The 13,861-nt window shown below is 43.4% G+C and overlaps 1 protein-coding gene across 1 annotated transcript; it reads left to right on the top strand.

Moving 5' to 3' along the window:
- The first annotated feature begins 2,949 nt into the window (after positions 1–2,949).
- LOC307079219 (myosin heavy chain, fast skeletal muscle-like) lies at positions 2,950–13,421 on the top strand. Its single transcript, XM_079741386.1, has 41 exons — positions 2,950–2,968; positions 3,540–3,581; positions 3,709–3,927; positions 4,015–4,158; positions 4,252–4,408; positions 4,495–4,522; positions 4,605–4,722; positions 4,811–4,903; positions 4,990–5,053; positions 5,131–5,229; positions 5,418–5,521; positions 5,640–5,778; positions 5,917–6,035; positions 6,179–6,328; positions 6,419–6,589; positions 6,681–6,981; positions 7,089–7,159; positions 7,258–7,345; positions 7,444–7,561; positions 7,659–7,782; positions 7,872–8,008; positions 8,092–8,347; positions 8,438–8,680; positions 8,758–8,934; positions 9,034–9,179; positions 9,290–9,380; positions 9,465–9,854; positions 9,942–10,068; positions 10,213–10,331; positions 10,464–10,660; positions 10,753–10,936; positions 11,028–11,193; positions 11,309–11,433; positions 11,520–11,828; positions 11,922–12,125; positions 12,241–12,366; positions 12,459–12,629; positions 12,712–12,816; positions 12,920–13,015; positions 13,112–13,243; positions 13,337–13,421. The coding sequence occupies exons 3-41, from the start codon at positions 3,721–3,723 to the stop codon at positions 13,352–13,354; spliced, it is 5,814 nt and encodes a 1,937-aa protein (XP_079597512.1). The 5' UTR covers positions 2,950–2,968; positions 3,540–3,581; positions 3,709–3,720; the 3' UTR covers positions 13,355–13,421.
- Positions 13,422–13,861: the final 440 nt, after the last annotated feature.

Genomic DNA, 13,861 nt, shown 5'->3' with positions numbered 1-13,861 from the left:
AGTTATTTTAAAAAGAGACACACATTTAGGCCTGCATCTATAAAATAAATCTTGGTGTAGTGTGGTATAAACTGTATTTACCTTTACTTCTTAAATGTGGGTTTCGCTGTAGCCTATATAGTAAATCCTGGATTAATTGTACAGCCACACAATGACAGCTTCGAAACACCATGCATCAGGGTCTGTTGTAACAGATTACATTTTTTATATGCATCGGTTCGTTACTGACACATTTGTTGGTCTCATGAATGGATGCTGATGTAATTCATTTCTCCTATGCTTTATTTAGACCACGAAATATATTAAAGCTAACATCAGTGCCTCATTGGACCACATATTTGTAGTGTTTACAACAATACTGAATAGCTTCTACTTCTACACCAGACACAGTTATAAGGGTTTGAGGCAAGTCAGACTATTCTTTACTGAAGAGTTACCTGGGTAAATCAGACCATGTGGGCGTGGTTTATTAACCATTTCGTCCATAACAGTATAGACTGCATTTTTTCTGGATTCGCCAGAATCCAACACCTGTAGAGTGCATTTCCGTTTACGTCTTGTCTCTTAATAAACCACGTGTTGAACATGTACCACTCTCCAAGTCATACTCAGTCCGGAAACCAAAGGATGAAAATTATGATTCATAAATGTACCTATCATTATACTAACCTGGCTCTGATTTTCCACGTTAGGGCTACACGTATTTGCCAACATGCTGCGGAAACTTTCAATAGGAAAGATGGTCTAAGGCTATTTTCGGAAGGGCTAAAGCCCATCTGTTTTATTTCTGTTCACACCCCTGTCTGTGTTGTGTTGTGTCACATTAGCTGGTATGGCCGGGGGGGAAGAGAGCATCGCCTGCAGCCTATCTTGCGCAGTTTTCAAATGAAAACTACTTAAGAGATACTCATTGTACTGTTTGAATGACGCTGTTTGTCCAATTAGTCCGTCTTTCATGCTGTTGGTGTTGTTTTGGGGATGGCGTATTCCATGGAGGCAGACAGTGACATTGTTGGAAGTGTTTAATGAGGATCGTCTTCACGTTGAAAAGCAGAAGCTGCAGAGCTTTTATGATTTTCACTGCTGCGGAGGGGTTCATTTGGAGCCATAAAGTGGGGCAATTTAGGACTCACTGCCACTGTTGGGGATTTGGCGGTCTATAAAAGTTAAAGTTAGTGATGGTCTACGGGTGTCAACTTGGCTTATCTTAAGTTACTCTCACACCTCATCAATGAAAAGATAACACATAAACAAACAGAGTAGGCTATCTTAAATGAGCCCACCTAGGCTACATCCATACAGACAGAACACAAGAGCAAAGTAAGTGGAAATAAAACGAAAAAATACCAAACTCAATGTTTTGTATGAGCTTGGAATTAAGATATGTAATCAAGACCCAGGAGCGGTCTTGATTTGATGATTACCTTCCGTTAAGCATCAAACCATTGCTCAATCACCCAGCTCCCAGAACACAACGACCTTCCTGTCACAGCCACAGCTGTTGTGCTGTGTGTTCTCCCCCTGTGTCTGTCTCTGTGCTGTGCCGGCCACGCCTCAACCATTCAAACCTGGCCTGCATCAGCTCATCAAGTCCCTTTCAAATACACCTGGTTTCCCTGCAGTGGTCGCCAGATCGGACTTTGAACTTCAGTGGTAGATATTCGTAGCTGGCGCCAGTAATTTTCTAACACTTACTAGTCGTTCTCCTGTTGCGATCTCGCATCTAATATTTGTTTCCGTTTGCCTTTAGTTCTGTGGATCAACACCTCCAGCCTGCCTGCTTCACTCCCTCCAGCCTGAAGCTCCCCACTCTCCTACCTGCCCCCTGCCTCACCCCGGGTCTGCTCCAAATAAACCCTTTCATGCTCCAAGTCCTGTCTCCGTGTCCTGCTCTTGGGTCAAACAGCTATAGGACTGTGACACTTTCTTTAATGTATGAACGACATGTAATCACACACACACACACACACACACACACACACACACACACACACACACACACACACACACACAAGGTTCTACCTGAAACCCAACAGGGACATTTCTATTTATTTATTTTTAGCTTCATTTTTTGTTCATCCTAAATCGTCATACAATTTTTTTGATTTTATAACAGCAAGTGTATTTTATAGGTTTTTATATATTTGTATATATATGTTCAATGTCTGTATGATACTATTGCTTGAACCCTTTGATCTATTATTCAAAATCTAACTCCATTGTACTTATTAAATTATATTTTTTTCAGTTCAAGGTTAACGTTAATTATGGTAATTACCAATCTTATGTATAAATATATGTCACAAAACACCATAGCAGTGGGTCGGTCATTGTGTCATACTCAGGCATGAAGCCATATAGTTGATAAGCCACTTCCATCCCTTAAGCAACCCCAAAGGACACCGCCGGTTATGGTCACAATGCTGCAATCCCATTAATAAACACTGACCACATTTATTAATAGACTGTACATTTGGATTTCCACTAATTCAGTTACTTTACAGTATCCAGAGTTTATTTGAAATGAATATTAAAGAGGTTTGAAATCTTATATTTATATTTAATTTAATATTACATTTTATAGACATTATGTATCTGGATATGGATAATTTGTGTGAGAACCAATTATTTAGCCACACTTACAGTGCACAGTATTGATTGTTGAGACTTGTGTTATAGCTAATAATAGACCTGAATAATGTGTTTTCTTTTACACTTTAACACAAATCCACCAAAGTAAACATCATCCGTGGGCATCCATAGTCAACGCCTCTATCAGACCCCCCTTCCGCGATTGTTAGCAACCCCAAAATGCATCCACGTGTCCATGTGAAATGAATATGAAAATGTAACTGAGCCTATTGAGAGCATGCCCATATTGAGGATGTGTGTGCTCTGCAGAATCTCCCCTATATAAGAATGGGGAGACTGAGGGGACGCAAGGAAGATCAAGACGTTCCACCTAGGGGTAAGTCTGTTGCTCTGTGCTGCAGCTGCTGTCAGCAGTGTTGGGGACTAGCTGGAGCGTTGTGGATACTTTAAGGCTCATATCGCATGTGTCGTTTGGTACAATGTAAAACCCTGCATGGATATGGATGAGGAGGATGATAACAATGGTAATGATGAGTATTTTAATTAATTATTATTTTATTAAAAGAAGTACAGTATGCTTGCTCCATGCTTACTTTAAACTTAATTTACTCTGTATTACATTTACATCTCTATATTTACAAGTTTAAATCTCAGTGATGAATGCAATAAGACGATAGCATTAGTAAGAGAATTCTGCATTATTATTATATTATGCTACTTGGTATTTCGGCATTGCTATAAGCAAGACGTTTTTATTTATATAGCACCCTTCCATTACAAAGGCCATTCTAAGTGCTTTACATAGGTAGGGATACAATTTAATTTAAGTATTATAGTATTATGGTATCAACTAAAATGTTAAATTAAGGTATTTAACAAAAACATTTATTACTAACATTTATAATACAATTCAAACATAACTGGTATGCAATATTGTTCTACCTTAGGAAGAACACTTGGACAGTTCCTCTGTGACTGGGAAACCAAATGTGAGTTTTTAAGCCGATTTATTTTATAATGAAGGATTATAAATTGATAAATTCAGCACAGAGGTTTGATTTGAATTACACATCTCTGTTACTGAACGTGAAAGACTAACTCTCCATCTCCTTCCAGTAAGCAGCCGCCATGAGCACGGACGCGGAGATGGCCCTCTACGGGAAGGCCGCCATATACCTTCGTAAGCCAGAGAGGGAGAGGATCGAGGCCCAGAGCAAGCCCTTTGACGCCAAGTCCGCCGGTTACGTGGCTGACGCGAAGGAAATGTACGTCAAGTGCACCATCGTCAAGAAGGATGGCGCCAAAGTCACTGTGAAACTGCTGGACACCCAGGAGGTACGTCACAGTTCAAATCAAGGTTCTCTCTAGTTAGTTGTGAAAGTTTCAAGATTTAAAATAACAAAATATTCGTTCATCTTTTAGGAGAGGACAGTCAAGGAGGATGATGTCACACAGATGAATCCTCCCAAGTATGACAAGATTGAGGACATGGCCATGATGACATATCTCAATGAAGCCTCTGTGTTGTATAACCTCAAAGAGCGTTATGCAGCATGGATGATCTACGTAAGATAGCCTGCCTGCTCAGCAAAATACAGCATACTCATAAGAAGTACTGACAGAAGGGCCAGGTGTTCATAGCCATGTTATTCCCTTCAGACCTACTCTGGGCTGTTCTGCGCCACTGTAAACCCCTACAAGTGGCTCCCAGTGTACGACTCAGATGTCGTAGCTGCCTACAGAGGAAAGAAGCGTATGGAGGCTCCACCCCACATCTTCTCTGTCTCTGACAATGCCTACCAGTTCATGGCTACCGGTATGTCTAACTTCACAATGATAATACAAATCAGTACACTGTCCTACAGATCTCCATGTTTAACCTGTAATACTTTCCATTTACAGATAGAGAGAATCAGTCTGTCTTGATCACGTAAGTTCTGCTTTGGTTCAACCCGGTGTATTTAAAAGATACAGTTGAGTACTTTCTATTAAATACATGTTTCTATACACAGTGGAGAATCCGGTGCTGGAAAGACTGTGAACACCAAGCGTGTCATCCAGTACTTTGCCACCATCTCAATTGGTGGTGGTACTGGTGGAGAGACAAAGAAGAAGGAAAACAAAATGGGGGTACGAAATCACTGGTTCACTGGACAATCGTTCGCTCTGGACTCGTTGCACTGCTCCTCTCATTCTCTCTCACCATGTGAAACTACAGGGATCTCTAGAAGACCAGATCATTGCTGCCAACCCCCTGCTGGAGGCCTACGGTAATGCCAAGACCGTGAGGAATGACAACTCCTCTCGCTTTGTAAGTATGGAGCACTTCAGCCAGTACATCTTCAGGCTCTTGATCGATCATTAGGAAGGAGTATAACCAAAGTTTATCCAAAACAGGGTAAATTCATCAGGATCCATTTCAATACTAGTGGCAAACTGGCTAGTGCTGATATTGAGACATGTAAGTATCCGTTTCAGACGGTGAATACATTTCAACACCTGGATGAATCGTTTTTCATTAATGATGTAATCATACAGATCTGCTGGAGAAGTCTAGAGTGACATTCCAGCTGCCAGATGAGAGAGGCTACCACATCTTCTACCAGATGATGACCAACCACAAGCCTGAGATCATTGGTGAGATGGATGATCATGAGCCTTGTAACACAACGTTATGGCAAGAGAGCCTATAGCAGTGAATGAGCTTCTTATTGGTGCTTCATCTCAGGAACTGTCCATTGTAAAGCAAGGTGTATTACATGAAGACAAAATCAACTACTAACTACATGCAAAATCTAACCATGGAGTCCTGTTTTGATCTCCAGAGATGACGCTCATCACCACCAACCCCTACGACTTCCCCATGTGCAGTCAGGGTCAGATCACTGTGGCTAGTATCGATGACAAAGAGGAGCTGGATGCTACAGATGTGAGCTTGGATTCCAGTACACTTGCATCTCTCTCCAAACATGCTTCAGTAGTAGTAGTTGCTATGCAATAATACGTCTTCATGACTAAAATAAAAAAATGTTTTCTTTTAAATACAGACTGCTATCGACATTCTGGGCTTCAGTCATGAAGAGAAGTTGGGCATCTACAAGTTCACCGGTGCTGTGCTTCACCACGGTAACATGAAGTTCAAGCAGAAGCAGCGTGAGGAGCAGGCTGAGCCAGACGGCAATGAGGGTGAGTACCTTTCCTCTTAAATACTGCTCAAGTTCAGATTGATTTAGATAAAAAAATTACATAGTTGTCAAATGTTGTATGAGATGTGATAGTAGCCTGTACACTGTGCCATAAATATAGTCCATGTTTCTTTCACAGAGGCCGACAAAATCGCCTACCTGCTGGGCCTGAACTCAGCTGATATGCTGAAGGCTCTCTGCTACCCCAGAGTGAAGGTCGGCAATGAGTACGTCACCAAGGGTCAGACTGTAACTCAGGTAACCAAGATAACACGAAAAGATATGAAGAATTTGAGTTTACTGCTGATTCTGATTCCATTAGATCACCTTAATCAGGAAATCCAAGCTCGCAAAACAATACTCAATGTAATGATGCCCTGCAATTTCTGCTTTTCTACAAGGTCCAAAACTCAGTAAGTGCCCTGGCCAAGTCTATCTATGAGAAGATGTTCTTGTGGATGGTCATCCGCATCAACGAGATGCTGGACACCAAGCAAGCAAGACAGTACTTCATTGGAGTGCTGGATATCGCTGGTTTTGAGATCTTTAATGTGAGCTGATCATTAACTCATTATTATTTCAAACATTTCTGGATTTCAACTTCTCATTGATCTGATATTAAACGTCTTTCAAACTAATAGTTCAACAGCATGGAGCAGCTGTGCATCAACTTCACCAATGAGAAACTGCAACAGTTCTTCAACCACCACATGTTCGTCTTGGAGCAAGAGGAGTACAAGAAGGAGGGTATCATCTGGGAGTTCATTGACTTCGGCATGGACTTGGCTGCCTGCATTGAGCTTATTGAGAAGGTACACAATGATATTCTGAGATGATCCCACCATTCATGGTCTGTTCCAAACACACCTTACCATAACACTTTGTGTGTTTTCTTCTACTCAGCCAATGGGCATCTTCTCCATCCTCGAAGAGGAGTGCATGTTCCCCAAGGCCTCAGATGTGACCTTCAAGGCCAAGCTGTATGACCAGCATCTTGGCAAAACCAAAGCATTTGAGAAGCCCAAGCCTGCCAAAGGCAAGGCTGAAGCCCACTTCTCCCTGGTGCACTACGCTGGAACAGTGGACTACAACATCAATGGCTGGCTGGACAAGAACAAGGACCCCCTGAACGACTCTGTGGTTCAACTCTACCAGAAGTCTGGAAACAAACTGCTGCCTGTCCTGTATCCCCCCGTAGTGGAAGGTACAATATCAATTGGAATATGGACTATGATGTTAATTTCAACCATAATGTACATGAACTTTTGACACTTAAAAAACAAATATGAAAATCCTTCTGTTTGATACCAGAGGTTGGCGGTGCAAAGAAGGGCGCCAAGAAGAAGGGTGGTTCCATGCAAACCGTGTCTTCACAGTTCAGGGTATTGTTTTATGTTTGCCTCGACCAGGTCTAATGCCATTTCATGAATATATCTATCATTGTCTTCATGTTTTTGCACGCAACGTCTTGTATCTACAGGAGAATCTGGGCAAGCTGATGACCAACTTGAGGAGCACCCATCCTCACTTTGTGCGTTGCCTGATTCCAAATGAGTCAAAGACTCCAGGTACAATTACACTAGTACCAGTGTGTTTGGTGAAGAAAGCTTATTGGTCATGAATTATTTATTGACATTATTAATTATGTGCAAATACATATTAACAGGTCTTATGGAGAACTTCCTGGTTATCCACCAGCTGAGGTGTAACGGTGTACTGGAGGGTATCAGAATCTGCAGAAAGGGCTTCCCCAGCAGAATCCTCTATGCTGACTTCAAGCAGAGGTAACCATTAATGAACCATCATACGCTACTATGGGCTTCAAAAATCCACATTGTGAGAATATGATAACAAGTATCATCATGGCTCCTCTCATCCAAGGTACAAAGTACTAAATGCCAGCGTCATTCCTGAGGGACAGTTTATTGACAACAAGAAGGCTTCTGAGAAGCTGCTTGGCTCAATTGACGTGAACCATGAAGAGTACAAATTTGGCCACACCAAGGTAAACACCGAACCCTCTTCCTAACTAGTTATGATGAGGAGATTCCAGGCAAAACCTGAATGCATAACCATTTGCCATCTCCCTCCAAGGTGTTCTTCAAGGCTGGTCTGCTCGGTCAACTTGAGGAGATGCGAGATGACAAGCTGGCAATCCTGGTCACAATGACTCAGGCTCTCGCCCGTGGATATGTCATGAGAAAGGAGTTTGTTAAGATGATGGAGAGGAGGCAAGTTGAAGATTCTAGTAGCGATAGTCTTAACACAATGTGTATATTTAGTGTTACTCATTTTGACTAACGTTTTTCAATAGGGAAGCCATCTACACAATTCAGTACAACATCCGCTCATTCATGAATGTCAAACACTGGCCGTGGATGAAGGTGTACTACAAGATCAAGCCTCTTCTGAAGAGTGCTGAGACTGAGAAGGAGCTTTCCCAGATGAAGGAGAACTATGAAAAGATGAAGACAGACCTGGCCACTGCCCTGACAAAGAAGAAGGAACTGGAGGAGAAGATGGTCTCTCTTCTGCAGGAGAAAAATGATCTGCAGCTGCAAGTGGCATCTGTACGTGTGATACATGTTGATATGTTTACCACAAAATGACTGGTAGAATCCATCGAAATGTTCATGAATTTGTGTTGTATTGTGAAACAGGAAGGAGATAACCTGTCAGATGCTGAGGAAAGATGTGAGGGACTTATCAAGAACAAGATCCAGATGGAGGCCAAACTAAAGGAGACCTGTGAGAGACTGGAGGATGAGGAGGAGATGAATGCTGAGCTGACTGCCAAGAAGAGGAAGCTGGAGGATGAATGCTCTGAGCTCAAGAAAGACATTGATGACCTGGAGCTTACCTTGGCCAAAGTGGAGAAGGAGAAACACGCCACTGAGAACAAGGTTTGTAAAGATGGAATCCATCTGAGGATGGAGATTTTGAACCATTGTATGCCAACACCTTCTATCCTGTATATTAGGTGAAGAACCTGACCGAGGAGATGTCCTCTCAAGATGAGAGCATTGCTAAGCTGTCAAAGGAGAAGAAAGCCCTCCAAGAGGCACACCAGCAGACCCTTGATGACCTGCAGGCAGAGGAAGACAAAGTCAACACTCTGACCAAGGCCAAGTCCAAGCTGGAACAGCAAGTGGATGATGTACGTTTATTTGATGATATAATATTCATTTAAATGGATAGAGGTATATGCATTGTATAATAGAGTTGTATTGTAACAAACAAATGTTGAAATATGAAGCTTGAAGGTTCTCTGGAGCAAGAGAAGAAGCTTCGTATGGACCTTGAGAGAGCCAAGCGAAAGCTTGAGGGTGATCTGAAACTTGCTCAGGAATCCCTCATGGACCTTGAGAATGATAAGCAGCAGTCTGATGAAAGGATCAAGAAGTAAATATAAATTTGCAATTATTCATAATATACAGAATACTAACAATCCAATTTCAGAGGTGTGTTTCATTTTCATTATTCATCAAAAAATGACCTTGTGAATTTTACAGGAAGGACTTTGAAAACAGCCAACTTCTGAGCAGGATTGAGGATGAACAGATCATGGGCCTCCAGCTTCAGAAGAAGATCAAGGAGCTTCAGGTGAGCCTGCCTCGTCGAGTTTATTCCCAATTTGAAAATGTGCTTTTCTGTATTAATTCCCTCATCCCCATCCCTTATTCCTAGGCCCGCATTGAGGAGCTAGAGGAAGAGATTGAGGCTGAGCGTGCTGCTCGTGCCAAGGTTGAGAAGCAGAGAGCTGACCTCTCTAGGGAACTTGAGGAGATCAGTGAGAGGCTCGAGGAGGCCGGGGGAGCCACTTCTGCTCAGATTGAAATGAACAAGAAGCGCGAGGCTGAGTTCCAGAAGCTGCGTCGTGATCTGGAGGAGTCCACCCTGCAGCATGAAGCCACTGCCGCTGCTCTGCGCAAGAAGCAGGCGGACAGCGTCGCAGAGCTGGGAGAGCAGATCGACAACCTCCAGCGCGTCAAACAGAAGCTGGAGAAGGAGAAGAGCGAATTCAAGATGGAGATTGACGACCTCTCCAGCAACATGGAAGCTGTTGCCAAGGCGAAGGTAAAATTGAGTTAATGCACATATTGTAAAACTGAATAAGAGTCAAGTTGGCTTAACATACTCACCTAAACAAATGCCAATGACCAGGGTAACCTTGAGAAGATGTGCCGTACTCTGGAGGACCAGCTCAGTGAGCTCAAGTCTAAGAATGACGAGAACGTCCGCCAGATGAATGATGCCAGCGCTCAGAGGGCGAGGCTGCTCACTGAGAATGGTGAGTTCATTCACCTTCTACTCTTATGGCTGAATTTGTTGACAGATACAGATTTCTTTCTTGATCCAAGATTAATTGATGCAGTTGCACTACATATTCAACATACTTCTATGTGAAAACCCATTCAAATCTTCTCCTAAACAGGTGAGTTTGGTCGTCAGCTTGAGGAGAAAGAAGCCCTTGTGTCCCAGCTGACCAGAGGCAAGCAGGCCTTCACACAGCAGTTGGAAGAGCTGAAGAGACATGTTGAGGAGGAGGTTAAGGTAGGCCATTTCAAAGTAATTAAAATTTTCTTATTTTTTTTTTAAATAGATTTGATTGAAAAATAGATATATTCATTTGTAGTTGTGAAGACATGTGCCCCTAATTGCAGATTTCAAATTCCTCTCTTGTAGGCCAAGAATGCTCTTGCTCATGGTGTGCAATCCGCCCGCCATGACTGCGACCTCCTGAGGGAGCAGTTTGAGGAGGAGCAGGAGGCCAAGGCTGAGCTGCAGCGTGGGATGTCCAAGGCCAACGGTGAGGTGGCTACGTGGAGGAGCAAGTATGAAACTGATGCCATCCAGCGCACTGAGGAGCTTGAGGAGGCCAAGTGAGTCAAATTTACTGGTTTATTGTCGGTTTTATTTCAAAAACTACAATTCATTTCCTCAACCATCATTGTTATTATTATTATTATGAAAGGAAAAAGCTGGCCCAGCGCCTTCAGGATGCTGAGGAGCAGATTGAGGCTACCAACTCCAAGTGTGCCTCTCTGGAGAAGACCAAGCAGAGGCTCTTGGGTGAGGTGGAGGACCTCATGATTGATGTGGAGAGGGCTAACGGACTGGCTGCCAGCCTTGACAAGAAGCAGAGGAACTTTGACAAGGTAATACTGCTCTCTCTTTGGGGTTTTACACCGTCAACAAAGCATCATGCAAGAGAGCCAGATCTATGATATTATGTATTATGTTATTCAGGTTCTAGCAGAGTGGAAGCAGAAGTATGAGGAGGGACAGGCAGAGCTTGAGGGATCTCTGAAAGAGACTCGTTCTCTCAGCACTGAGCTTTTCAAGATGAAGAACTCCTACGAGGAATCTCTGGATCATCTGGAGACACTTAAGCGCGAGAACAAGAACCTGCAGCGTAAGTTCTCCAATGAGCAAGACATATCCTTTACACATTTCAGCGACATGCTGGACATACAGATATAGAACTCTGCATAACTTATTTGAAAGTACACATATTTTACCTTCTACAGAGGAGATCTCTGACTTGACCGAACAGCTTGGTGAGACTGGTAAGAGCATCCATGAGCTGGAGAAGGCCAAGAAGCAGACGGAGATTGAGAAGGCTGAGATCCAAACAGCCCTTGAGGAAGCTGAGGTGGAGCCTCAATATGTATTCCCCTAAAATATGAACAATTTAAAAATGGCCAACACTTCATTTAACAGTCAATACAATATTTATAGGGAACTCTGGAGCATGAAGAATCCAAGCTCCTGCGTATCCAACTGGAGCTCAACCAGGTCAAGGGGGAGGTTGACAGGAAGATAGCTGAGAAGGATGAGGAGATGGAGCAGATCAAGAGGAACAGCCAGAGGCTACTTGACTCCATGCAGACTACTCTGGACGCTGAGGTCAGGAGCAGGAATGATGCCTTGAGAATCAAGAAGAAGATGGAGGGAGACCTGAACGAGATGGAGATCCAGCTGAGCCATGCCAACCGCCAGGCTGCTGAGGCCCAGAAGCAGCTGAGGAACGTGCAGGGACAACTCAAGGTATAGGACTCCAGTCCACTGTTTAGACCACCAATCAAAATATTTGTTTAGCATGTGATATTAAACTCAATGTCCTCCTGCTGATCATTTCAGGATGCCCAAATTCACCTTGACGATGCCATCAGACTCGGGGATGACCTGAAGGAGCAAGCTGCCATGGTGGAGCGAAGGAACGGCCTCATGATGGCTGAGCTTGAGGAGCTGAGGGCAGCTCTGGAACAGACAGAGAGAGGCCGCAAAGTGGCTGAGACGGAGCTGGTGGATGCTAGCGAGCGTGTTGGACTGCTGCACTCCCAGGTTAATCCCTAAAAAACTGCTCAAAAGATCTCAAAAACATTCTCCATTTGTATGCATGACTGGCCAAAGTCAGTGCTCAGCTCGACTTAATGAAATAATCTATTTTACTTTTTAGAACACAAGCCTTATCAACACAAAGAAGAAGCTTGAGTCTGACCTTGTCCAAGTCCAGGGTGAGGTGGACGACTCCATTCAGGAAGCCAGGAACGCTGAAGAGAAGGCCAAGAAGGCCATCACTGATGTAGGTCAATCAAATATCCAAGGCCTTGTGTTTGAAAGATCATTGGTTACTTAAAGATGTGATCCTGATTAACAATATGATTATGATCTAAGGCTGCCATGATGGCTGAGGAGCTGAAGAAAGAGCAGGATACTAGCTCTCACCTGGAGAGGATGAAGAAGAACCTGGAGGTCACAGTGAAGGACCTGCAGCACCGCCTGGATGAGGCTGAGAACCTGGCCCTGAAGGGTGGCAAGAAGCAGATCCAGAAACTGGAGTCCCGGGTAAGAGAATGTCCCAGAGATCAATGTGTACTTCAAGACCATCAGGAAGTGAGTGTAATTTAATGTGATTGATTTCTAAAAGGTGCGCGAGCTGGAGTCCGAGGTTGAGGGTGAACAGAGACGTGGAGCAGAAGCTATTAAGGGTGTCCGCAAATATGAGAGGAGAGTGAAGGAACTCTCATACCAGGTACACCATACATTTCACTTAGAGCTTTTATTTTGAAGAATTACTTTTGAAAAGAAACCACCTCTCCAACTTTTAAAGTCCCTTTCCTTGACCGACACTTTAGACTGAGGAGGACAAGAAGAATATCTGCAGGCTCCAGGATCTGGTTGACAAGCTGCAGCTGAAGGTGAAGGCCTACAAGAGGCAGTCTGAGGAAGCGGTAAGCCAACCCCTAACCTTGACTTCTTGAATACGGTTGTGACCTGGCTTTCAGTGGATCCCATTGGAACCTAACACACTGTGAACGGCCCAACAGGAGGAGCAGGCCAACTCCTACCTGTCCAAGAGCAGGAAGGTTCAGCATGAGCTGGAGGAGGCTGAGGAGCGGGCTGACATCGCTGAGTCTCAGGTCAACAAGCTGAGGGCCAAGAGCCGCGATACTGGCAAGGTAACCTCCTCACCCTCACTGGTACTTCTTCATGACCCAAACATTCACCCTTGAACATCTGTTCATCTAACTAACTGTTTTTTTCTTTCACAGACAAAGGACGAAGAATAAGATCACTTGTTCAGAAATCCCGGGCGTCATACAATATGACGACGGTATTGGCAACGTAGAATAAAAAGCTTACTCATCATCCTTTTGTGTCCTTTGTCTTTTATTGCTCAATGTATCCATTATTCAGCCTCATAAAATAAATGCCATACAGAATGTGGGCGCAGTAGAAGATAACATGACAGGAAACGGTTGATTACATGAACACAGCTGGAGTCATAGTACACTCGAATACACTGTGTACACTACACATGATTCTGAGCAGTACAATACAAGACCTGCCCAATGCTTCATTAGCTGAGCTTGTGGAGCTCCAGACATGAGAAGGAATGCTATGGCCTAGCTGACCAATGGGAAGCTACAATCAATAAAACGGGATATCGAGTCATCGGTATAATCCCAAAGGGAAAATTATTTAGGTATCAATACTATACATGCTAAATAATATATAAAAACACCATATGCATGATTACAGTGTACAATAGATGTGACACAGACACACCAGTGACT

The sequence above is a fragment of the Pollachius pollachius genome (genome assembly GCF_949987615.1).
Source record: "Pollachius pollachius genome assembly, chromosome: 8".
Classification (NCBI taxonomy): Eukaryota; Metazoa; Chordata; class Actinopteri; order Gadiformes; family Gadidae; genus Pollachius; species Pollachius pollachius.
The sequence above is the reverse complement of the archived record's forward strand: the minus strand, read 5'-3'. Positions and strand labels throughout refer to the sequence as shown.

Excerpts from the sequence above, each read along its gene's own strand:
- LOC307079219 (XM_079741386.1), top strand. The coding sequence starts at position 3,721 with ATGAGCACGGACGCGGAGATGGCCCTCTACGGGAAGGCCGCCATATAC. Across the intron at positions 5,054-5,130 it reads TAGTGCTGATATTGAGACAT|ATCTGCTGGAGAAGTCTAGA; the intron begins GTAAGTATCCGT and ends GTAATCATACAG. Across the intron at positions 10,937-11,027 it reads AGCAGAGGAACTTTGACAAG|GTTCTAGCAGAGTGGAAGCA; the intron begins GTAATACTGCTC and ends TATGTTATTCAG.